Raw genomic sequence first — 26,965 nt, forward strand, 5'->3', positions numbered from 1 at the left:
TTATTTTTTCCACACCCATTTCACGAAAGACTCCAATATATGCTTATCTTCTTGCCGTATTATTCATTAAAGATTTCAGCATACGTATAATGCGCCCAAAACCTTATTTACAGTACAAGTTGATGCTCTTGCATGACCAAGAGTTCTATTAAGGATCACGTGTTTCGCGCCCGATCGCGATGATTACCTAGTCAAATGTTGACTCCCCCACCCTTGTCGTGCTTCGCGACATGTTTTCGTCAGCCCCGTTGCATCACGTGCGATTCTTACTTGTCTCCGTAGAGCTAGCTTTGTTTTTTGGAAAAATTTTGTTTTCCAATCTCTACTGGCTAATGTGCAGAATTAGCCGATTAAGTTAGGCTTTGGATGGACACAAGTTGTGATGATTTCCTTGCCTTAGAAGACACAACCTGACATCTGAAAATACATTTTAGCCCCACTTTGATTCCGCATACCTCCTTCCTCCCTTCATTCCGTCCAACATCCCTTTCCTATACCGTCCCCTTCCTCCTCACATCCCAACACCCCATCGCCAATTAGAATCCGCTACATCCATCTGTTCTGCCTCCTTTGGATTTCTCTCAACACCGCCGCTCCTCCCTCCTCTCACTCTCTCTGGATTTAATTGGTTTTTATCACTTAACGATTCGTCACCTTAGTAATATAGACAACAAGGGCGTCGTCGTATAATAGTATGTCAGGGAGGATGAAACGGCTTCCCAGACGTTTCCACTCAATCGTTTAGATTCTGCGATGAGTACTTCGTGATTAATTCCCACATCTGTAGATATTTCATACTTATCTTCATTCGATCTAGCATGAAGTTTCAAATCAATATGGGAGATTCAAAGCGGTGACGATCCAAGTTGAACACTGAGTGGTGGATTTCCTAAATAGACATATTTGATGAGTAAAATTAATAGTCTTTATTCCTCCTTCCTTTATAATATAATATGCTAGGTCCTTTAACAAGTACGCTCTCCCATTTGCAATGATTCATCGCGAACACGAGAAACGTGACCATTTCAACAATGATGGAGATAGTGGAAACGTGATCATTTCAACAATGGATGCTTATAACCTGCAATTGAGAAAATAATTGGGGAAGTAACAACAAAATAGGACATGCAGTTAGGAAATTCAGTCAGAAATATCAGCAGAGCTTCATTGAAGAAAAATGCTTTCATCACACTTGTGTTGAGGAAGTATTGGAATGAAGGAGTTTAGGAGGGAATGCGCGTCGAGTATTTAATGCCTTGTGCAGCAGGACCAAATTACTGCATCTAACAAGATAATAACTGAGGAATGTTCCATGTATCGTGAAACATCGCCGTGGACAAACAGAAAATGTCACTGTATTATTGTAGTTACTTTAGAGGAACTGAGAACACCTAGATCAAATACAGGACTGCGTAAACTCTAAATAAATGCAAATCTCATCTATTTAACGCCGAGGAGGACGAAACAATTACGAGAGACTTAAGTTACATCGGCAGACGAGACCATGATGAGAAGTTATGGGAGATTTCCCGCGGAATAGAGCGATCTAAGTAATCATTTTTCCCCTCGTTCAATTCATGAACACAACAATTAAATCATAACTCACGGCGATCTTAAAGTTTCTTTGTCATTATTGTTATTCAGTAGTCTAACGTTTAAGGTAGATTTTGGATGGATAAAAAAAAAACCCCTGAATCTCTTAACCTCGCCCAAGACATCCTGATATCTAACAAATTTCCTTGCTTCTTGTAGAAAGGACGAACAATGACACCCGACACTACGTACATTAACCCCCTCTTTAATTCTGCTTACTTCCTTCCGACATTATTTCCGTTCAACATGCATAACCTATTCTACCACCTACTATCCTTCCTCAGTAGGCGATTTGAAGGGTGAAGGGTAGATGTTGATAACGAGCTATAACAATTACTCGCATTTTTGAAATGAAATAATGTTAAAATATACAAAATGTCAACCTCGGTGGGATTCAGAAGAGCGAGTTCTGAATTGATCTGCAAGATCCATACCTATTAATTTGTGGTTTCCACCGTTCTACATCGAAAGAACTTGACGCTTAAGTTATTGATGCAGTGAGAGATATCCGTTTTGTGATCTTCGTACCTCTTAATATCATCCTCGGTCCACCACACCTCTTGGAAGCCGGCTGGATGAGAGGCTCTCGACTTAAATATAATCGTAGCGGGTTCTTCCATGGAGAGGAGTTCGTTTGAGGAGCGCAGGGTGGAAAATGAAATTCTCATTGACTTTGCGTCAAAGAATGCATACTGATCAGTCGAATTGTGAACAGAACATGAAACAAAAACGTGAATGAAGGTATACATGTATGTGCATAATGCTCAGTTTCATGTCAAAACAAATTCGCGAAGAAATCTAGTAGTTCATGAAACATTCTGGATTATCACATGGGTACTTATGCAGGATAGCATCATCCAAGACAAATCGGGGAGAATCGTCAATGGATATGGTTTCCGGTCGATTAACTTGATTCTCGGCTAAAGCCTCAGTTGTGCTTCAAATGACAGAAAAGAAGAGTTTTTTTTACCATGTCATTCTCACATTTCGACAAATACAAGAAACTGAAAATAAAGAGAGCATTCAAGTTAGATTAGCCGGAAACTTGGGTAAATATGGTTGATATACTTATAGCCAAGAATAAATGTAAATTTAAGGCAACTTTGGCCCGATTTTCACCCGTATCTTGCCAAAGTTACTGCAAACCATCATGCACGGCAGTACAATTTAGAACAGCGTTTATAAACATTTAATTATTAAGAGCTAGGAATGTATTAAGTTATTGTTTGAGGTATAGTGGATAACTAAAAAGTGTGTCTACAAAAACTTTTGAGGCATTTAAGTATGACTTAATCGTGATCGCGAAATGTGAAGAAAAAGTGCCAGTGTCACGTCTATCAGAAGCTCAATGTTACTCTCTTTTTTTGTACGGGTGATTAAATCTGCATATGCAATGTGGGGTCTTGATTATTCCTTCGACGTCGGAAAGAAGCTAAAGCCACAGTGTCATTTTGAAAGTCTTGGGATGCAACTTGGGGACTTAAAATGAAACTTAGAATGAGTGAATAACAATCGTCATACGAGTACAAGTATGTTACCAGAGTTTTTCATTGCAGAGTGATCATAATTTTTTTAAAATTTGCATTATTCATTGCTTTATTGGCATGATTCATTAATTTAAAATTATTTTGCAAGATTGATATGTATTGTACCTATGGTACAAGTTTCATTGATTTCACCGTAGTATTGCGTCAGCGACAACCATTGCAAATTGAAACAATGTTCAAAGTATGTCCACGGCAACCATAGAGGTAACGAGGTAACACAACGCTGTATTGAAATGTTGCTTTCGCGTGAAAAAATCATGGTCAACTGAGGCCCACGTAATGTCACTTAAGGTTTACGAAACTTCTGCACTTCCCTATAGCACTGCTAAAAGATTGTTTCAAACGTTTAAAGAGGGGAGAAAATCAATTTAAAAGGAATGTGGACTTAGTGCTCCAATCATAGCTCTTACAGAAGTTAGAACCACTGCTGTCATTATATGAGAAGATCGTCGAATAACTTTAAGAGTTTTATCGAAAATATTGAAAAAAATCATTGGTGCCTGCCACACTTTGGTAAAGATAAAATTATCCATGAGGCATGTTTGTGCGTGGTGGGTTCCAAGACTGCTCATGCCAAAACAACAGGGCGCTTGCAGTTTATATACGCTCATGCCAAAACAACAGGGCGCTTGCAGTTTATATACGAGGGTCATCCGGAAAGTAGTACCCGTTCGTGCCGCATGAAGTGCTGACGACGCGAGTAGCCGCTGGACGAGGTCAGATAGCTTCAGTGGCTTGTCTGCCTTCTCTGAGCCAAGTTGCGTGACGCTAGCATTGCCTGTGTTGTTTCTGTGATTGTTTACAATGTTTAAAAAAATTGAGAACGCCGCCAGTTGTGAAGTGAGGGCAGTGATTAAATTCCTCAATGCAAGAAACGTTGGCCCATGTGATATTCATCGCCAATTAAAGGAGGTGTATGGAGACAATGTAATGGACGAGTCGTCTGTTCGGCGGTGGTGTCGCAACTTCAACATGGGGAGGGGGAACACACACGACGATGAGCGTTCGGGGAGACCGTCTGTCATTACAGACCAACTGGTGAGCTCAGTTGACGAATTCGTGAGGAACGATCGGCGCGTCACAATTGATGACATCTGTGAGCATTTTCCCAATGTTTCTCGAACAATTGTTCATGAAATTGTTAAACACCATCTGCATTATGCAAAAATTTGTGCAAGATGGGTCCCTCGCGTATCTCAATGAGCTGGCGGCGAAGGACTATGCAGCAGGAATACAGAAACTTGTCACACGTTATGACAAATGCCTTAATTTGCTTGGAGATTATCTTGAGAAGTAGTTTAAAGTATCCTCTTTCAAATAAAATTTTTTATGTTTGTTAATATTTACTTTTGTGTCTTTATTTCACGAACGGGTACTACTTTCCGGATGACCCTCGTACGATTAAGGAGGAGAAACTCGTATTAAGGAGGTGAGAAATTTCTATCGAAGGTTATTATTGCAATTGTAACTAGGCTACATTATTTTGATATAACAAACTGCAAAGTTTCCTTCGGACATTTTCGGAAACATCAACACAAAAAAAAAAGACCAAAGTGGTGACTCCTGCTGGGAGAGTAATGGCCATATCATTTTTCAATATTAAGGGAATTCCCTGAACAGTATGTCATACCGGTATTCACAACTGTAAATTGAGAGTATGAACTGAAATTTCTCCAGGGCTATATCTATCGCAAAAGGCTCTATTTCAAAACAACAGATGTTGCATCACGATAATACACGGCCGTGTGTCGCAAATTTTGCAGCTGAAAATCCGTCCGTTTCCGTTGCATACAAATATTGTTTCATGCATACTCTTCTCTACTTTAAACATTTGAAATAACTTTACTTCAGAGACAGCTCTATTGCATGCATCCTTGAAGTTCTCCATCCACCCGATCCTATAAAGATATATACTCTTTCCTAATATCTCTACTGGGTTTTTCGTTCCTCATCCATTCTCTCAAATAAGATCAAATCTGCGTAAAACACTTATTTAACGTTTGTCAGTTTCTGGTGCATCAAATCGACATCCTTCTGCAGGATGCGTTCAGAAAGTAATGCAATTGAATTTCCCACGCCGCTCCTACTGGTCAGAGTGGGATCGAACTACTTGGAGTAGCTGGGGGGACGCTAAGCTTTGCCACGAAACCGGTCTCAGTGCTCTCCAAGCTGTGGAAGCGGCATGACGTCAGTTATTGTAAACCTCTGCGCACCGACCGTGTCTGGAATAAAATGGAATCGACCATCGAGCAACATTATGCGATAGAGTTCAGTGCCAAACTGAAAAAATCTCTTGAGGAGGCTAAGATAATGGTTCGTGAGGCTTACGGGGACTCTTCTCTGTCCTATTCACAAGTTTCAGGTGGTCAAAGGCCTCTAAGGAGGACCGTGAAGAGGTTCACGAATTTCCGCCCTAAATATTTCTCGTAGTAGTAGTAGTATTTAGGGGAGGCGACCAACTGCTGAGGTCATTTGCGCCATAGGGGATGGACAGGAAAGGATGAAGGGTGGAGAGAAACCCGGCGTCGGCATTAGCCTAGCCAAGGGGTCCGCAGCTTTACGTCCCATTCGACGGACGGCGTACTCACTCAAAGTGCCCTCCACAAAGACCTCAAGTAGGAATCGAGATACCACTGAAGAATATTCAACACCGCCGGGATTTGAACCCGAGCCCTCTGGGTGGGAAGCCAGTATGATAGCCACCGCACCAATCCCGATATTTCTCGTATAGCTCATTTTCATCGAAGTCAGTCGAAATCCATGTTTATCCTAGGATAACTGCATAGCTATAACTTTAATGCGCTCATTGAGAAGGCAATTAGCGAGATCAAGGAAAGGATAAAGAAACGGTTTAGGAATTAGGCAGTTTAAGGAGGGAAAGAATTGCCTTGGAAGGTCAAGGCAGACAACGGAAATCGTCAAGCAAGGAAGGCAGGTAACGGACAATGTTGGTGTACGGAGATATATGATTATGAAGAATCGGCTGAGAATACGGCATTTTGGAGAGCTGCAGTTTTTAAAACGGCCATCTTACTGCCTATGGCAAAGTGGAATTTTTTTTTTGGACTTCACTGGCTACTCACATGAATTAAATACTTTTTATTATATTTTTTTATCCACAAAACTATACAAAATTATTCGCTTCTTCAAACATCCCGCCGTTTTAAAGGCACATTTAACTTTCATTTCACCCTGTGTTACCTCATTGAAGGTCTCCTGGGTTAAAATATCCAGAGCTTTTACGGAAAGAAAAACGGAAAAAGAGATCGCTTTATAATTGTGTGCATGTGTGTGGGCCGTGGTCGTTAAGTGGCTAGAGCGGTAGGCTATCTAACCGGAAGGCCCGGATTAGATTCCAGATGACGCCTCTGGGCAGCCTCAGCTTCACCCAAGCTGAATTTTGGGGTACCAGATCTTCCTGGGAAACCGCAGGTGGTACAAAAAAATTCACCCGCCCTCATCACCCTATTAATAAATGAATTTCACTCCACAATGTTTTCTTTTTGAATGTGGATGGTGAAAAAAATTAACATTTGCTATTATTAGCATTGTTTTTTATGGTGTAAATCGATAAAGGACATAAATGGTTTTGAGCGATAGAAAATAAAGCTTGATTGTTTCAGTGGAGTCGAGAAATTATTGTTCATCGACCAATTCTTTGCCGGCATATTATCTTACATCATTATCATGGCATTCACTGTCTTTGTGATACATTCTATGAGCATGCATATCATACATAGAGAGACGTACGCGTATATGCATGTTTTTCATGGAATGAAAAATTCCTGCCAATAAGAAATCAAAAAATCCTGCCCAGACGCTCGTAAATAAGACAGGTACGGGAAAAGCGTACAGGTCGCGTGCATTTACATTTTCATACAACACACCGGACTTATCCTTGCATTGATCAATTACTCATAACATCAAAAATATTTATTATTTCATGCGATTGCTTAGTGTCAAATATTAATTCCCGCGTCTTGGATGATTCATGGGCCTTCCGAAGAACTCCAAAGAGCCGCCAGATGGAGCTAGCTGCAAAGAGTGTAGCGGGGATTCCCGCAACTATACGTAGACAAGTACCGACATTCATTGATAACATTCATCGATGGGTAGGGAATGAATGGATATTTTGTTGGCGTTGCTACTATGAATGCAGTGAATGACAGTGTAAGTGGCATATAAAGTGGTTAGGTACATCATCTTATCGTTCGACATGAAAAATTCGGACTCCTTGGCTTACAATGATATTATAAATGACGTTCGAAATAATTCGATCTCCGTCAATGATGAAATTCTGGAAAGAATCAAAGCAAAATTCTCGCATATTATCAACTCCAATAGGTCCATGTATTATATTAGAACTTTGAAAGACTTAGTAAATGTACTGGAGCGAAGAGCAATCGATGGGCGTGACCGAGAAGAATTTTCAGCGGCACTTGTTGAATGTGTGAAATTACCTAAAACTGAGAGGGTGGAGACCTGCGCGAGCTCACAAAATGATCAAGAGATCCCAAGACATGGTGATTATCAGCTTTTATTGATAATATTCTGGATTACGAGCAGAAGAGTTACATTTATGTTTGCTTTCTAGTTTTGGATATGATCGCCGATAAAATCGGAAGAAAATGGTGGGATATGGCACGTTATTTGGATGTATCAGAAGAGACTATTCAGGAGATAGAGGAAAAATACCGTTCCAGCTTGAAGCAGCAGGCATATCAGGTATTATTTCGAACCTTAAATGAAAATTCTAAGTAGTTAAGTCACAGTTAAAGTTTGGCCTGTTAATCAAAGAATTTTATCGTTAGGCTCTTCTTACCTTCTGTAATCAGCCAAGTAATGGAGGAAAAGAATCCAGATTATTGAATGCACTAAAAGAGGCAAGACGGGTTGACCTGAAGACGAAAGTGGAGAGGGAACTGAGCAAGAAAAACGGCCAAAAGAAAAATTATAGACTGTAAATGACATCAATTTACAGTATGCCTTTTATTAATTCTCTGAATGGGTCAGAATCCATTCGAAATATGATTCAACTGTCTATTAAAATCACTTCCTCACTCACACAGTTACTTTATTTCCACAATACTTGTCATTTGCTGATTGGGGAAATCACATCAACAACACAAACTTCAATATTAGTCCCACACATTTATATGGGCAGCTTGATGTTATCACATTTTCCGTAAAGTGTTACGTCACTGGCCATCCTGAAATGAAGACAAGACACATTTTCAGTTAAGGTAAAAAAGTCAAGAAACAAAATATATTTTCATTTAAGTATTTCACATTTGTTAAATGAAATTTGATCATCCTTGGTGGGTACATTATCTTCATGATAGTCATTACATGAGGTCATGTACATATAATCATTATTTATATATATTTTCCCTGAAAACAGTTATCTCATTAGATTGCATATGAACTTGAGATCCCATGCAGAAAAGTATAAACCAGGTTTATCATAAATTGTACAAATCAGCTAATGCCACATACCTATCATTTTAAAGCAAAAGCCATGCATGTAAATATTACTACTATGCCACTCAAGAGAGGCAACTGACAGCTGAGATCATTTGTGCCATTGGGGATAGACAGGAAAGGATAAAGAGAGAGAAACCCAGCATCGGCATTAGCCTACTCTTAATGAAAGACGCCAAGGGGTCCGCAGCTTAACGTCCCATGCGACGGACGGCGTACTCACTCAATGTGCTCTCCACAATCCACCTCAAGGAGGGATCGGGATACCACTGAAAAATATCTGCCACTGCTGGGATTTGAACCCAAGCCCTCTGGGTGGGAAGCCAGTACATTGGCCACCCCACCATCCCGATCCCCTCACAACATCATACATTACTATTTCCATTATTTATTAGCTGAGGAATTTTAGCTGGCTGAGGACACTAGACCAGTATTCTTGATTAATAAATTCGGGCTCTGTATTAAGTCTACTGCAATTAGAATTCTACCGTGGTGTAAAAGAATGATTAATGTTGGCATATTGGGAAGCTTAATCTTTGGTCAATGCATAATATGACACAATTATTTGGAAATTTACAAAAGAGAACACAATATTTTAACACAACAAGACTCTTAGACAGGACACGAAAAAAAGGGTGATACTTCAGGTTTAATATGAAATTGGAATTGAGGAATCATATCACCACGTAAACATACATACACAGAAACTAGCTTCTATGCAGGAAGAGGAGTACATTCCAGAAAGTACAGCTCATGCAGTAAATTAGTGGAACTCTTGAGATATTGAAAATTGTTAAGTGCGAGTATCCACATAATAACAACTACTCTACAGAAATATGTTCCTTGGATGAAGTGTCGTCTGCCTTGGGATGAGATGTTTACAAAATGAATTACAAGATGGAAGCAGTGGCTACAAACAACACGGTGACAACAATATACTGTCTCAATGAACATTGGCTTACCAAAAATGAAGTTGACCTGCATAATATTAATGTTTTTAGCTTGGCATCATTCAACTGCCATTGTGTATAAAAAAAATGGAGGTACCTGTTTTCATATCTTGGAAGGTATATTTTTTAAAGCCATTGATTTGGACAAATTCTCAATGGAATTGTACTTTGAAATATCTCTGTGTTGAAGGATCTGAATCTAATCATAGCATTACTCCCCTAATGGCTATTTGAGAATTTCTGTAATCAACCAGTTACCCCCTTTTCACCACATATTTCCGGAGAGTAAGCCACAGTGAAAGATTAAATCGAGTTGGGTGAACGAGGCAAATCATAACATATTCTGATAGGCCATGAATGGCTGAAATGTCTCCACACAAAATCTTCATTCATGACATTTTCCATTACATACTGGACATTTTTGCACAAGGTTGGATTTCATTTGAGCAGATAGGAAAGCAATAGAGCCCAGTAACAATTCCACAAGTTTAATTTTTGAGTTAATGATATTTTCATAACTATACAATTTTGGGAATATTTAGTGATTTGCAGATTAGGCAGAGACCCTCTTGGGTGGGGGAGGGTTTGTGTTGTGCATGTTTTTATCATGCCCATAAAAGGAAAGTGTTTCATCATACCTGTGTGACAATGACATAAGTCACACATGTAACTCAACTCCCAAGTATTTGATTACTGTGATGGCAATAAACCCTACAGAGATCTGAAAGTAGGTTTCCAAATATGTACATAATAAGTTACTTTCACCCTAAAGAATGCACATGGATCAATACAACAAACCTAAATAGCATGCTTCACTGAATCACATTCAAATGACTACAGAAAATTAAGAGGATATAGTGCGATATACCATATTAGCCAACGTTTTGAACGTAGTTCATAATGAAAATATCACCCATTAGTTTAAATTCAAGCCTCGGAAAATTTTCTTTCAAATTCGCAGGGTTAAAGGTTAGCATTACTTTTCATTTAATTTAAAATAAGTTGCTATTTAAAATTGGTTGGTTACTTAACATGTTCACTAATCATTGGATGATATATTTTGATACTTATACCAATATCTAGAGAGGAATTGCAGTGATTTGGCACGATTACAAGACAAGAAACAATTGCATTAATGCTTTCATTCATGCAAGACTGTCATGAGATATAGTATCATTAACTATATTTCTTAATTTAGACATGGCCCATTATGCTTTTGAATTGCTCCCAAAAAAATCAATCTCCATCCCCCCCAGAGAGCAGTCTCCAAGGCTGTTGGACATCATAGGGTTGTTCATTGCAATATTAATTTAAATGTATCATCAGCCACCATTTACAGACTCTCACGGGTTTTCACAATTACAATGAGGGAATGGAAAATTAAATGTTCAAAAAATGTACCCATTTGCTCATAACTACCACTATTTCTCACTTCATCCTCATAACAATTCAATGTATATTATAGAATGCCTGGGATATCTCAGCACGAAAGGCTTAAATAAAATTTTTCCAAAATATGTAGGCAATTTGGAAGGGAGAGGGGGACTTAAATCCAGGATTTTATTCTATTCAGGTAAATGTGGTGTACCCCACATGCAACTCCTTCCAGTCTCTCTAGCCAATATGATGGCAATGAACTCTAAATGCTTACCGTTGAATTTTAAGGGGACTTACACAAATGTACATAATAATCATAAGTTACTTTAATGCAACACCATGCACATCAACCAATACCACAAACCCAAATGGCGTGCTACACAGATTCAACTTATTAAGATTTCAGAAAGTTAAAAGAAGTGTGAGAGTGACATAGTCAGTAGTTGTAATTATAAGAGGTGACTGACTTGAGAGTTAAGGTCATTTGTGCCATTAGGTGACGGGTTGGTAATTCGGTTGAGGTAGGAGAAAACTCGGGGCATGGGAGGGGTTAAGAATGTAGGGCAACCATGCATGCAGCATTGGCCTACTCTAAAATAAATGGCACCAATAGCATAGTTTTAACATCCCATTCTGACAGATGGCATTCCACTTGAAGTGCTCTTCACATAGCACCCCAAATAGGAATCTGGATATCAGTAAAACAAATTCTACCACTGCCTGCCAGGATATGAACCCGGGCCTTTGGGGTGGGAAGTTAGCTGCTGCACCATCCTGATCTCTCAGAATGTGACAATCTTACGGGGAGGACATTGAAAATTTGAAATAAATGTGCAATATTAGGTATACAGAGGACGACCACAAAAAAATGCCGACAAAAAAAGGTGCCATGTCATTCACAGGGAAAGGTTATCAAGCGGTACAAACAGGGGTCTTACTGACATCATCATCATCATCGTCGTCATCATCATCCTTGTCATCATCTTCGACTTCATCATCATCGTCATCTTCTCCATCGTCGTCATCCTCGTCTTCATCTTCATCGTCGTCATCCTCTTCCTCCTCTTCATCATCTTCATCATCGTCGTCGTCGTCATCATCATCATCTTCCTCCTCCTCGTCATCGTCGTCATCTTCCTCCTCATCATCATCTGCATCTTCATCGTCATCTTCTTCTTCATCTTCATCGTCTACTTCTCCCTCCTAGAAAATTGGCATAGAATGAATATAGGCACTACAGAAATGAGTCAATTCCTTCATTTAAAAGCATGCCAGATAATCTACCCAAAATTAAGATATAATAATTAATATGTGGGGGTATTGGTAGTCCAGTAAGAGCATTGGACTACAGGCAGGAAGGCTTGAGTTCGATTCCAGAGCATGCCAGTCTGGTCTCCTTCAGCTTCATCCAATCTGCGTGATTTTTTCGGGATACCATAACTTCCTGGGAAACCCTATGCAGCACAAGGAAAGGAAGAGGCCTCCCTACCATTAAGTGCAAAGTTCACATGCTGAGTAAGGTAAAGAATGAGGGGAGCTCTACCCTCACCTATCAAAATCAACCATTAGGTTAATAATTGTGATTGTGATGGAATGAACATGTTTTTAGCTATCAAATACAGTAAAAATACTGCTGAGCCACAAACCTTTTAGATATTCGAGTCAGACAAAGGCCAAAATTTCACTTTAATTTACATTATTGTAATGGGAGTATGATTACACTCTTTACATACTTACATATTTTTTCTTAAGTTTGGCCAAATAAATGTTGCTTGACAACTAATATTAATGGTATTAGATATTAAAGAATAATATGTATTTTATCATCCAAGGCTTTTGACACTGTTATTCAGATAATGAAGCCTAATTACTATCACTTCAACAAGCCACAGCACTGCCATTATGTAATAAATATGACACAATTGCAAAAAGATAACTTCTTTGAGGGAAAATATGAAGTAATTTCAGAGCACTTGGGTAGGTGACCGTTATTTTTATCCATACACTGTTTTCGGGCATACAAGCCAGAGTCTTTGAAAATGACAATTTGATAATATTGCATGAAAGAGTACATTTTTAAAACGTAAGGCAATCATGAAGTAACATTTGGTCATTTGATAATTGTTATTCTGAATGTTACATATACTTGGAAATATTTTTACAGCCTAATTTGCATTGTGGGATCAAATAGTAAAATTATTCTAGAATGACCAAGAACAATTCTAAATTTGCTGGTAGGATCACCTTTACCAAGGCATTTTTGTGATGTTCGCCTAATGGTGGTTCCTAACACAGGATGAATACACTCAAGTTTAGAGTGAATGAAAGATGAAGAAATTAATTCTAAAATATATTTTAAAAAAAACAAAGCTGATGACTTCAACAATGTGGTAGTAAATTGCAGCAAACTATGAGAAATTTCCAAGAAACTGCAGGAGATGCTGCAACACTAACTTTTAACATAGTCACCCGTTAAGTGGCGAATGATTTTCACACTGAAATTGTTCCATTGTAAACTATTAGAACTCTGTTGCATTATTTAACTATAAGCCAGTGTTGCCTAGTGTTTTTTTGTACCGTAAGTCAAAATATAAAAATTTAATATATGTTTTAAATCTTATGAATATTAAAACCTTTGGAAACTATCACTACTTTATCATAGGTACTGGAATTCATATTCAGCATACATATTTTTATGCAATGTTACCTGTAAGAGCACTTTAAGGAATTCATTAAATTAAAAAGGCAATAATAAACCTAAACACACCCTTACCATCTTTATTACAATTACTATTCTTATGAATTCAGTACTCCAGAGCACCAGCTCCTCTTTAAGGCACCAGCATGCTGGTGAAAAATTTGTCCTTGTCCGTACTGTTCAGGCATTTTTATGGACAATACCAAACAGTGAGTAAATTTAGGGTGAGCAGTAGGATATTCTAGTGGCACACGATAAGAGTGATAACAGGCATTAGGGACCACAGCCAAAACCTACCCTCGACAGGTAATACTATCTTGAATTTATGAAATGAATGTACTACTGTAATTGCGAAATTGAATCTTACAGTTAATAGTTTGCATATATCTTTATTTAAAATCTACATCAATATTTTGTGCCATTCATCATGGCACTTAAAAAACTAAGAGAAACCTTAATAGAGCACAGTATCTTGAAAATTCAACAGTAAGCAGTTTTATTTAGAGTGACCATCACTAACGAAATTTTAGAATCATGACCATTTCCACAAAAGTCTGATCGATAGTTACAAAGTCACTTACTTGAATATGACATTAAAAATGTGTTAAAATGAAAAATAGAGCACCTACATGAAGATTACCGCAGTATCATGCATTCTGTATAATGCTGCCTTAGACAGGCAAATGCAAGTAAATTAGATATGTCCCCATAATTGGAACTGTTTATTTTACCCGTCATTTGTCCTGTACTTTATATGGTCTCTTTTCTGTGATAGAAATTAAATTTGCTCATTTTCATAGAAAGTTTTCTTGTCTGCAAAAATCTTACATAACTGGAATTGTTTCCGCTAATATAATTCAGGCTTCAGAGTTTAGTAACAGCAGTTAACTGACATGGATTGGCACAGTTATTTGGTCTAATGGTTACAATTTAAATGGGAAGACATGTGCTTGCAGTGGAGGAAATCTCAGTTAATACTGATATGTAAATCCCGATATAATTGTGCAAAAATTTACACACCACTACTTCCTATAGCATAGCTCAATACATGGAATTCTGGGAAGGAAATGAATTAATCTCCGTTGCATCATTTTTCACGTTAGTTCACAATCCCAGTGTCCACTGAAAAGCAACTGTTCAATTCATATGCAGTAATATTCTGACTGTAAATTCTCCAGTATTTTGTTAGTACAAAAATTCCAAAATATACAATTCAAGCACAAATATAAGAAGGTTTCTGTTAATTACACTACGAACCAAGAAAAATGATTGACAGGGAAGCTCTTCTAATGAACCAGATTTCAATGTCATTATTAAAGAGATTCAGAATAAAAGTGTCATATCTACATTCAGAAACCAATTCCATTCAGATGATTAATATGCTGGAATCTTAAAATGGTGTTGCCACGAGATAACTCATTTGATATTCTTAAGCCATCATGTACCATCACCAAGTTGGTATATTTACCTTCACAAGTTCTTTGACCCATTCTGTCTTGGATTTTACCTTTTGAGATGATAAAGGTTCTACCTCCATCTGAAAGAAATGATATTTCAACTGCAAATTACAAACACATTCATTTCACGTAATTTTTAAACAAGAAATACTAACGTCATCGTCATATAGCAATAGGTACAATTGCACATCAGATTTAGGTAAATACATAATTCCAGCTTTTATTAACAGAACAGTTGCTTTCCAGAAGGGTGGAAATTGTAAGCTAAAGGGCACGTAATATAGCGCGATTTGCACATGACCCAATGAGCACGATGAGAGAGACCTTGGTCATAGGCACTGAGAACCACCCATGAAAGATGAGATAACCTCCTCCTGATTAGGCTGACTCGATGTTGTTCTTATTATGTTGAACGGAAGTACGTCATTAGATTCACAGCCAACCACAAGTCTTCATCAGTTTCATTCTCGGTTTCTTGGAGAAATTTGCATCAACAAGACATTTACAAGATTTTTGAGATTTGAGCAAACGAGCGAGTTAATTGTTGCATGTATTACCATTAATTACCTCAGATAAATAAAAATAATAAATGTACAATGTTTTTGATAGCTGAAAAATTTAAAAAGCGATAACTGTGTTTTCCTGACAACTTTAAGAATTAAAATATATATTACATGATAATTATTATTATTTTAACAAATCAATTTATATAAAATATTTTAAAACAAATTTTCTTCAGTGAGCTTGGCATGAAGTACTACTGGAAAGGAAATCAGTTAAATCTTTCTCCAAACTTTTTAATTGCACAGTCACTTTGCTACATAAGCAGTGATATATTTGAATTTTAAAGAAATGCTTTTCATTCTTCAAGTAATATATTTAATTTGTGAAGATATAAATCAAAGACAGAAGTGGACCAGAGAAAGGATGAAGAGACGAAAGGAAAAGCAATACTTTTATAGTAAAATCCTTTAGGAATTAGATACAGAAGATTTTACTGGCTTTAATGAAATATGAAAGTAATCTATTTTCATTGCGACAGAGTTTATTTCCATTATTTAGTACTAAAAAATTGATTGCCCACGGTGGTTTCAGCATATGGCTTCACCTTAAAGAAAATCAATACCAGAAGCTTTTGCCTTTCGTCACTCCCACAATCACCAAGGGAGGTGTCAAGTCATATCGCCTGGCAAAAGAATTAGCCATTATATTAAGGTATTTGGTAACTGGGGAAAATTTCCACTATGGAAGAATGTCAAGCAATTTATAGTTCCCCAAGGGAAAATTACTTAAATATTCTGTCATCAGCAGAGGAATCAGAAGGCATTGCCATGCAATTCCAGGAGTTGAGGCTATTCCAAAATTGATCAGGTGCCCTGGATGGCAAATGTGTTACCGTCTCTCCTCCACCGAATTTACCATCCTTATATTACAATTAAAAAAGATTCAGTTCCATAAGCATGGAGGCATTGGTAGATGCCAACATCTAATGTATTTATGCGGCTGCAGGAAACAATGTAATTCCTGATGCCAGACCACTGCCTGAATGTGAAATTCCTGTGTTATATGCACTGTGTCAGATGATTCCTTCACAATGAAACTTGACTTTTGAAGTATTATTCAGAATGCAGACAGAATTATTACTAATTGGATATTATTTACTGGAATATTTTTAACCTTAAACTGTTGATTGAGAGTTAATATTTTTACATTCCAATACATGATACACAACCACAGTTATCAACTCGAAGGTTGGTTTGATAGGTGAGGGTAGAGCTCACACATAATATATTTCATTGTTATTTAAAACAATTTTTTTAAACCATTGTCAACATATATTTCACTTATCTCAATAAAAATCTATTAATTTCATTTCTTTTGTGTAATCATTTAATTGTGCTACATTTGACACCAATAAGTCTCCGTATTGCACAGGGCTTCAGCAACTATTCACATGACAATTAGACTCCCCATGGTTGTCAATAAGGGATAGTCGTGAGAGCATTGTGAAGTATGAAACACAAAATTATACTTTTAATGCTGTCATGAGCGACATCACACTATATGGAATCATGTGGGAATTGTGCCATGGTGTATGGCCTTCAAATGAAAAATGATGTATCTAGGATGCTTGCGGTTAAGCCATTAAATGAAATGCTCAGTTTAAAATTGTCTTCAGACAAAAGTATGCAATAGCTGATAACACATGCAGGGGTCCCAGTATTTAGGACTCTAACAATTGCCAAACTGTCTCACAAAAGGGGTCCAAACAATGTCAAAATATTGCTACTGTGTGCTTTGTTCCTTTTTGTGCATTCATTTTAAGAGTTCAAGTGAATCATTTCTTCATTTGTAATGAAGACAAGTTTTTAAAGGCAAATTTTAGCCACCTGTTGTACCATACTGGCTTGGTAGAGACTCAATTTTAAACTGAGCAGAATGAAAACTTGATACTTCATGACAGCGAATTTCTTAATAAAAGTATTATAAAGAGTTAAAAAAATCATTGTTTTTTGCATACATTGAAACGTTTGGAATCCGAAAATGATACATGACTTCAATTGTTTTTTAGTCAGGGCAACTTTTTCATTCTGGTAAAAAAAGTTGGGAGTACTGAAAAATACAACATCAATCACAATTTGGTTTGCCACCAAATTTCACTCCCTGACCTAGTTAGATATCAGGGAGAAAAAGTAACTAGAATTAATATATTTCAGATTGAATCAGCACTAACATTTAAGGATTTTTTCCATAACTAAAACAGGGCGTAAAAAGACAAACTTTGTGGCTTCCATGAACTATGAGCTAGATGGTACACCTAGTTTCATCCACTATTACGTTATAGAGTAGGACGATGTTTCTGTTATTAAAAGAAACCAATAATCAAGAATGAGATTGACATCAATGAACAACAGTGCATATTTTTATACGTATTTTAAACAGCTAAAAATTCAAGGTCTCTGTTCCTTTACAGTTAAAAATGCCCCCTGTGTTTCGTTGGCCTCGCTAGAAATCACATTACTTTTGGCAAATCAACTTACCCAAAGTGTTAGTTCCTTGATAAAGTTGACACTAGGCATTTTTACAAGCAATTTGGGACATCACAGTCATTGCTAGACTTAGCATGTTTTTCACTTTCTTTCCATATAAAAAAAAATATCTGTCCACTGATCCCAGACATGGAATGATTCTTACAATAAAGCAGTATTCTCACATCAATGAGTTACACTCATTTTTTCGAGTAACCACTCGTTGCATGCAACAATCAGAGATTCTATCCTCTTTCTAAAACTTAAACTAGTACATTTCTTTCACAAGACTGAACTTAAGCGGAAAAAAATTATGCATGCACTAACTAAACGAAAAAGAGCTCATATTTAATTAAACAAGGTCCATAAAAAATCATTTAATATATATTTTGTCTCAAGAGTGAGGTAAGGTGAAATTTAATGCTTTAAGCTCAAAATCTGCACATTTGATAGGAAAGAGATTATAAAGAATTAAAATTATAAGAGATTGCAGCACATGATGATTCAATTTAATTGAAAATTGACATTATTTCGCAGTGAAAAAGAATAACCTCGAGTAGTTCTTCCAATTTGATTTTGGTTTACATGAAGCAAATTCCAGTTATATATCTCTCACACCAAAGCTTGAGTTTTCTATCTCTCACATAAAAGCCTCGAAAGGAAGAGGCACATTAGGGAACTTGAATTATTTCACCAAAAGTATGACGAGAAGTTATTCCATACATCGCACAGTGCTACACAAACCAGAAAATTATGAAATTGTGCACGACGAAAAATGGACAGCACTATTTGTATAATAATAATAATAATAATATTTGCCTTACTCTTGAAATTACTTACTTTGAGCGTTTTCGAGATTACAGATGGTGATGACTGACCCTTGGTTGTAGGGCTTGGTACAGCCAAAGGTGGTGTTTTTGGAGGATCTGTTGTTGAAGCGCGATTTTGAGAGGATGTAGATTTTGAGTTGATGGCTGCAGAAGTGGATGTGGAAGATAGGGCAGGTGAAGCATTGGAGGTTGGTGTTGGTGTGGATGCTGGTGATGGTGTACTGGCTGTGCCAATGGAAACCGGAGATCCTTCGGGTAGCGCATTAGATCCCCCAGATGGACCAGATGCCGGACCCCTCTGCCTTCTAAACCTTACGATGATACTTCTCGAGTCAAGTACTAAGTTGTGTGTTGAGCGGAAAGCTTCAATGGCAGTCTCCACAGCATTATACCTTACAAAGGCATACCTGGAGAGTTAAATGATGAGATTTTAGTGGAGAATAGCAACAGCTGCTTCAAAATATAGAATGTGCATGACAGAATAATTAACTTGTTGATTTTCTAAAATAAGACCAACAACAACTAACAGACCAACGGTACACCTTAAAAGTAGGGTGCTATTTTTCTTTCGCATATTTCAAAAACAATAAAAAGTAGAACTGATTTTATTTACACATGAATTCTACAATGATGAAATTTCTCCTTTCTAACAGTCTACCTTGATAAAAGTACACACATGAAAGATGGACCATATTTCTCAATATGTAAATAAAACAGTAGGTAAAAACTGTATCAAACTTCCGAATGAAAATGGCTGCTTCAACAATTAGATAAAAAAATATGATTTTGTTTAGATTTGATTAGAACTAATCCCCCAACCCTGGAAGTAGGATCATGCTACCAATAAACCAAGATCCAAAGGATTATCAGTGTGACACAGTGCTTTTACAATATCTTTAATATGCCTCGACTAGTTGGAAAAACAATTACCCTGAAAAAACAGACCACCAATATTTGGGATCACTATGATACATACAGCATAGTGATAAACATTGAAGAATACTCGATGACGGCCATTAAAAGCAAATACAGAATAAAGCCTTCCAAATATATACATGACTACAGTGACACGTACAAACTGCTTTCAAATGGAGCCCTTGGGGACAATGCGGATCTACAGACTAGAGCAATCTGGCAGCCAAGGACGCCTGTGAAGCAATCATCAACCAGAGCTGTGGGTATATGCTGCCTAACAAGTCTGATTGCAGCTAGTGGCATTCTACCTAACTATTTCCCAATATTTTAAGCAGTTCCTCTCCAGATACAGAGAGAATATTTGCATCACCCTGACAGTAATAACTTATTATTACTCATTGTAAAACATCTGATGTGCCCATGAAAACTAACAAAATTGGAGGTTCTATTATTGTTTGCTGCAATCAGCATTGAAATTATAGCCGGAATATAGGCATTTTTAATTTAAAAAAGAGTAATAATGAATGAGTATTGCTCACATAGATGGGAGGGATGTTATTTCTTACATTACTTCAGTCACTGTTTATGAAGAGAGATTTTTAATTATCCATGATTACAAAAGAACAATTTATGCAAATGCTCAACAATGAAACTATTACGTCAAAAGTATTCGTTCATTTATAAACATAAAAAATGTAACGCTTATATTATTTTGTCATACTTTTTTTTTTAGTATTTCAATCCTACGATTCGTTACAGCAGCACATATCTTTTCCATTCTACTGTATTTGAATGTAAGACAAGGCTGCATATTCTAGGGAGAATAATGTGGTGGTTTCCCGTAGCCTTCCACATTGCAGTACTGTGGCCAATACTGTGCATTTCACTCTCACCCGCAGCTGTGGCAGCTGATGCTGGGCCGACCCACTCGGTCTGCGCCACCAGTGCCTAATGGTGAAACTGCTGCCTTTCACCATGGGTTTAGGGGTCTATTTTTCTCCTTGCCTCGTTCCAAATAACCACTTTAAAATTTTTTCTAAGCCAAAACATTTCTACCGGTCACGGGACTCAAACCAGCAACCTTCAGCTTCCCAGGTACACACGCTACCTCTGGCCTATCCCCATCCCCTTGTATTTTAATAACATTAAATTTTAGAAAGTTATCTTTCAAGGTAGCTTATCATTTCAGCTTTTAGTTGCCTTCAAAAAACTGCATTAGAGTCAAAACACATTGACTTCAGCTAGTACTTACTTTGCAAGGAATGCAAATTTTTTTAGAAAAGCAATACAATTATCACATGTTGAAAGCTCATGTGAAATAGGCTCAGCATAGTCATAAGGTAACAAAGGTAAATAAATAATAAAATTGTAATTGCAAAATTGACTATATATGATTATTACCGTGTGAACTTCATTCTCTGTGCGAACCCAATATCAATTCTAGAGGCTGTAGAAAACTTGTCCTTCACAGTTTGAATGTTGACATTGGATGGTAGGTTACCGATATATAACCTGAAAGAATACAATAACATAAACAACCAAAGTGTCACAGTTACCTCTTGATGAAAACAAAGATTATGCAACATTTTTTTAGAATACAAGGTCTGTCCCAAAAATAAGTATAATAAATCTGTGGGAAAAAGTATTGCAGATCAAAGTACACATTACTGAAATTCTTCACAATAGCACCCTTGCACATCAAAACATTGATGCCAGTCACGGTATGCTTTCTGGAAGACATTGATGGGAACCTCGTTCAGACAACTCATCATGGCATCTGATGTTATCCAGAGTTTCAAAATGGCTACCTTCCAAGCTCCTTTTTTATTGGGTGAATTCTTCTCGGGTCTTCCACCGGGTCAATGGCTCCATAGCTGCCGACGTTTCGATTCCCGACTCGGTCATCGTCATCAGGGCTGATTGCCGTTCCGCCAAAAAGTGTCCAATATATATACCCGCCTTCACGGCTCAGGTGTCATCTGATTGGTCCCCAGACCCACCATTGTCAGGGTGCCTCGTGATTGGCCGAGCGTTCTGCCTCGTTTCCCTGATGTATTTCAGAATAGGTTTCCAGGTATTGCTCAAATGAAAACCTGAATCCCTATTGAAATTTTTCTTTTGAAGGCGGATCTCGATGGCCTCCTTTGCCAGACGATCCCAGTAGCCACGCCCGCGGCAAAGTAATTTTGCCTCGTCCCAGTTGATGGCGTGGTCTTGGCTGACGCTGTGTTCGGCGATAGCCCATTTTTCCAGCTGTGCCAGTCTCAGGTGTCTTTTATGCTCCTTCAGGTGGGTTTCAATCGTGCGGCCTGTTTCTCCAACATAGACCTCGCCGCACTCACACAGAATTTGGTAAACCCCAGGAGTCTTGAGGCCGATCGGGTCCTTCACGTTGACCAGCTGGTGCCTTATTTTGGCTGGTGGTACGTGAATAGTGGCGATGTTGAATCTCCTGAGTATTCTGGATATTTTCCAGAGACGGTGGAGACATATGTCTTCTGCCTTCCTCTTCGGCCCTTCTGAGGGCCAGGAGGATTTGCCGCTCACCGCATCCGTTCTGAAGGAACATCTTCTTAAGATGCTTGATTTCAGCCGGTAAGCTCTCCTTGTCGGCTACCGCCTTAGCCCTGTGGATCAGCGAAGACAAGACGGCATCGCGCTGAGCAGGATGGTGGTGGCTGTTACCGTTGAGATAGAGATCAGTGAGGGTGGGTTTGCGATAAACGCTATGCCCCAGCCTTCCGTCTCTTTTTCGGTGGATTAATATGTCAAGGAACGGGAGGCAATGGTTTCTCTCTATCTCCATGGTGAAGCGGATGTTCGGATGCTGGTCGTTCATATGCTCTAGGAAGGCGTTCAAGGTGTTAAGTCCATGGGGCCAAATTATAAACGTGTCGTCCACGTATCTGAAGAAACACTTTGGTCGCATCGGAGCTGAGCCACTGACCCGGTGGAAGACCCAAGAAGAATGCACCCAACTAATATGCCGGGAAAGCACCAGATCTTCCTTTTTTATTCTTAGGAATAAAAAAGTATGACAGTCCTAAATTGGGGCTGTAGGTCGCTTAGAGCATTGTCTCACATTTTCATCATACTGTGTTGTCGATGGCCATCCAGGACATTCCTCGTCGTCAACCTCTTCTCTACCCTCCCAGAACATCTTGTGCCCATGGAAAACCATTCGTCAGGACAATCCTAAACAATTGTCATTGTCTACAATCCCTGAACACTCCGAACCCTTGATACAACCCTATGCTAGTGGTCTTTGAGCTTGACTCAAAATTTTATCTCATATTGATGCTCCATGGAATGCAGTATTGTGAATTCACGATGCAAACCTTGAACAGGGGTCCAGTCTAGCAGTGATTCACACACTGTAACAACCCACAGACACATGATGCAAGAAGCATTGCTTTTTAAAGACTTCCCTTATCGATCTTTCTCACCAAAAATTACCTTACTCCAGCTGTTCGTGTCAACGAGCAAAAATCATTCTACTTATTTTTGGGACAGATCCTGTGAGTGTAATTAAACAAACATGCATTGAATACTAAAAAAATATCAATGAAGCACTTGAAGATCAACTAACAAATTGAGGCTCATGTAAAGGTTTTGACTGAACAAAAATCTAAACCTAGAATATAAATATAATCCCCAACATTCAATTCAAATATTTTTCTATAATAAATGACTCGCAAACTCTTGTCATAAATAATAAATATGGTTCTATATTAAACAGTAGTGGAAAAAATTCTTATGAGGCTATTTTAACTTTGAATCAATGATAGGTATATGAGATTACATGACCTACTATGAGGAAAGTTGTAATGTATATAAATTTAAATAATTACCTAAAATCAAGTATTCAGGGGAAATTCTCCAATTCTCTATTTTTAAATAATTATTGAAAATATATAATTACACATTTAGCATATTTAAAATTTGGATATGAACATTTTTAGTTTACAAAATTTAAAGTTAAATTACAAGATTCATAAAGTAGAGGGTACAGATTGGCCCAGGGTATCTAATGCTGGGTGGGCAAGTAGCTCTGTCTGGGCGGGCAAGTAATAGATAGTGCCTGTGTAAAAAAATTAGAGAAATATCTTGTATTCCTTGTGGAGGCTCCCATGGTGAACAGCTATTGAAGATCCAAGTCTTCCAGACTCTACCCCGTGTCGGTAGTATATTGCTAGTAGTAGTAGCCTTAGGGGAGGTGACCAATAGGTGAGGTCATTTGGACCATTAGGGATGGATGGGAAAGGAAGAAGGGTTGAGAGCAACCCGGCGTCGGCATCAGGCTACTCTCAATGAAAGGCACCAAGGGGTCCACAGCTTCAACATCCCATCTGGCAGAAGACATACTCACTTGAAGTACTCTTTGTAAAGCACTTCAAGTAGGGATTGGGATACCACTGAAAAAGATGCCTCCTCCAGGATTCAAACCCAGGCCTTTTGGGTGGGAGGCCAGTAAATCAACCGTACCATCCTGCTTCCCTTCATATTGCTTAGACAACAGTTTTGTTGGCATATTCAGGTTAGAAGTGCTTGATGCTGGCTTTTTCCCATTTTACCTTATGTACCCCTCTCCTCTGCTCAGGCTTGATCTCATTAGCTCTAATTGAATCAGAGAACAATAAAGCAAACAGGTACTCAATTGGCTAATCAGAGCGCACCTGAGCTGACAAAAGAGGTATATAAGACAGGCAAAAACTTGCATCAAGCACTTCTGACCTGAGGAAGCCAACTGCAATGCCGGCAAAACTGCTGTCTCAGGAATAGGGCCGATGGGGATGGGGAGTTGAGTCCTGAAGACTTGGATCTGCAACACATCCTCTGACAAACATATGCCATGGGTATTCAAAGTAAGCATGAGAATTTACTAATGTTGTTAGGGTATGCAGTAAGTTCAATCTCAAGAAATTAAAAATAATATCATTTATCTTTGGTTCAATTTCTGAAGTTTTCTCTAAGGGCTTGTACATTTCCTACCTATGTAATATAACATTAATAGATCAGCAAATGAACATTTTACAGTAAAAATTATTTTCTAAAAGCCTTAAGTTACTCATGACATGGATTTTTTTTTGCCTCTAAAAGGAGTAAGTTGCATTTTCCCCCAAGTTAAACTTCTTCTTTGCCTCCCATGTTGAAATTTCTGCAAAGCATACCCTTTTTGAAAAAATTCGAATGCTCACGTGTATGGATCTATAGCCTCCGCTGAAAGGTTATCTTCTTCCTTTGTGATTTTCTTCTCTACTTTTAAAGTCCCAGCGCCAAATTGAATGTCTTGGAGATCCTTAATAACATCATCTGGACTTATGCCCTCAGCTAACTGAACAAAGCAAAACCTGAAAAGAGGAGAAAAAGGCACTAATTTATGATTATGCAGCCTTGAAAAAAATTATTTACAATTCAATTTTATGTCACTAACTATCAGGGATAAATAAGAAACCTTTACTGATTTTTTCCTTAAAATATTTTCTGGATATATGATCTTACGATTTAAGAGAATGAAAAACAATTCCAATTCATTTAAATGCTCTAACAATTGTTCTCAAGATATTAAACAGCCTCTAAGGCTTCCAAGTTTTTAATAAAGTTCTTGCTTTCTGAATCCCTTTAGCCACTATCACTCATTTTCTATGATCAGCTGTCACCTATTATTAACAGGATTTATTTGTATGTACAATCACTACCAATGGGCTTGCAGCAATCTGATGGGTCTCAGGATGGTTCCTGAAGAGCACATAATTCAAAAGATTCGTAAATATAATTTTATTTAAACTATCCATGAAATTATTACCCATGCCAGGCTGGTTATCAAAGATATCATGTAAAGCATACATAATTTCATTGGGAGTAATGGAAAAAATGATGGCCAATGTTTTCTCTGCACAATCATACACAAATATAAAGTCCACTAAGAATGGATTTAGATAATTTATTCACCAAAGACTTCAGCTATGGTACTCACCTGGGACCGCTAGGTACTTGGAAATGAACATTTTCTATGCCTGGATGGAACTTCTTCACTATCTCTTTTGACAGCTCTGGGTCAGGAAATCTAATTATAAGGCTTTGACTCCTTAGTCCTTTGAGGTATTCATTCTCTACCGAGAGAGCCTTTTCAGCTGCTTCCTTGTTCCATGGTCTAGAGGGATAACTCTGGGACATTGGCCTCCTCTTACTGTTCTTTGACTTTGTGAACTCCTCCATTCCTGAATCATCCAATATTATCGTCTGCAAACTTTGATTCTGAGACTGGCCTTGGTTTTGTTGCTGCTTTTGCTGTTGATTTTGCTGTGACTGGGATGATGGCTGAGGTGGGGGTGGCGGAGGTGGCTGCGATGGAGGTGGAGGAGGTGGTGGTGGAGGCTGCGACTGGCTCTGCGATAGCTGCTGCTGCACGGAGCTCAGAGGGGTTCCTGGGGGGGGTGGAGGCACAGAGGCCAGAGACTACTCCCTTTAGTTAGTAATTCAGCTTTGCAGGAAAAAAATTATATGGGGGTAAAAAAAGGGGCGTTCCTAAAATTTCATAAGGCTATTTTTACCTCTTTTTTTTAACCCACCCATGCAAGTATTCATAAGATATGAACCCCTCCCTCCCATCTATCTTATTTAATTATCAGCACTATCAGTGATACACCAAATAGGGGACCTATTATTTCAAATAAGTGGGTACGTTACGTTTGACCAAAGTATTTTTCACCAGATTTATCTAATGATCACATCTCTATCACATGTTTGTACCAGGAAAAAGTACCCTACCATGACTTACAACTAGTTTTTATTTTGTAGGTTTTAGAATACAGTGAACACAGTGAAATGAAACCAACATCCGTAAACTCTTTTCGCATGTTGGTAAATGCTTAAATAATTCCAAGGTGAGTTTTATTAGTGAGCATTTGGGCAATTATGTTCTTTGGTTATCATGGATGGTTCAAAATCTTTCATGAAAATGATTGACATAATGCAATTGCTAATCTTACTTGAGCTTACTCCTAGATTCCCCCAATAAGGAAGCTATGAAATGATGCACTTTCCCTCCCCTCAAAAACCTTGTACATTTTAAGGGTAGTCCTTAG

At 38.0% G+C, this 26,965-nt stretch overlaps 2 protein-coding genes across 4 annotated transcripts in view; one reads left to right on the forward strand and one right to left on the reverse strand.

Annotated features, from left to right (window-relative positions):
* The first annotated feature begins 7,235 nt into the window (after positions 1-7,235).
* On the forward strand, positions 7,236-8,204 carry Fadd (fas-associated death domain protein). The gene is made up of 4 exons (XM_071599568.1): positions 7,236-7,310; positions 7,485-7,663; positions 7,735-7,865; positions 7,952-8,204. Exons 1-4 carry the CDS (start codon positions 7,303-7,305, stop codon positions 8,102-8,104), a joined length of 471 nt encoding a protein of 156 aa, XP_071455669.1. The 5' UTR covers positions 7,236-7,302; the 3' UTR covers positions 8,105-8,204.
* Positions 8,086-26,965, reverse strand: part of LOC139701008 (zinc finger homeobox protein 4-like) — a 47,970-nt gene continuing 29,090 nt past the window's right edge. For 2 of the 3 annotated variants that reach the window (XM_071599565.1, XM_071599566.1), the window contains 7 exons: positions 25,855-26,336; positions 25,076-25,228; positions 21,279-21,389; positions 18,973-19,369; positions 15,115-15,183; positions 11,891-12,151; positions 8,086-8,350 (listed from right to left, as the gene is read on the reverse strand). In XM_071599565.1, the coding sequence (XP_071455666.1) occupies positions 8,339-8,350; positions 11,891-12,151; positions 15,115-15,183; positions 18,973-19,369; positions 21,279-21,389; positions 25,076-25,228; positions 25,855-26,336 (1,485 nt within the window). In that variant the 3' untranslated portion in view covers positions 8,086-8,338. The remainder of the gene's footprint in view (positions 8,351-11,890; positions 12,152-15,114; positions 15,184-18,972; positions 19,370-21,278; positions 21,390-25,075; positions 25,229-25,854; positions 26,337-26,965) is intronic. The other variant, XM_071599567.1, reaches the window with a different exon arrangement.

The sequence above is a fragment of the Hetaerina americana genome, unplaced genomic scaffold, assembly GCF_022747635.1.
Source record: "Hetaerina americana unplaced genomic scaffold, ioHetAmer1.1.p SCAF_11, whole genome shotgun sequence".
Taxonomy (NCBI): Eukaryota; Metazoa; Arthropoda; class Insecta; order Odonata; family Calopterygidae; genus Hetaerina; species Hetaerina americana.

What these genes read in the sequence shown, in the direction of transcription:
- Fadd (XM_071599568.1), top strand. An exon ending in TCAAGAGATCCCAAGACATG is followed by an intron (nt 7,664 to 7,734) that starts GTGATTATCAGC and finishes TTTGCTTTCTAG; the next exon opens with TTTTGGATATGATCGCCGAT. An exon ending in TGAAGCAGCAGGCATATCAG is followed by an intron (nt 7,866 to 7,951) that starts GTATTATTTCGA and finishes TTTTATCGTTAG; the next exon opens with GCTCTTCTTACCTTCTGTAA.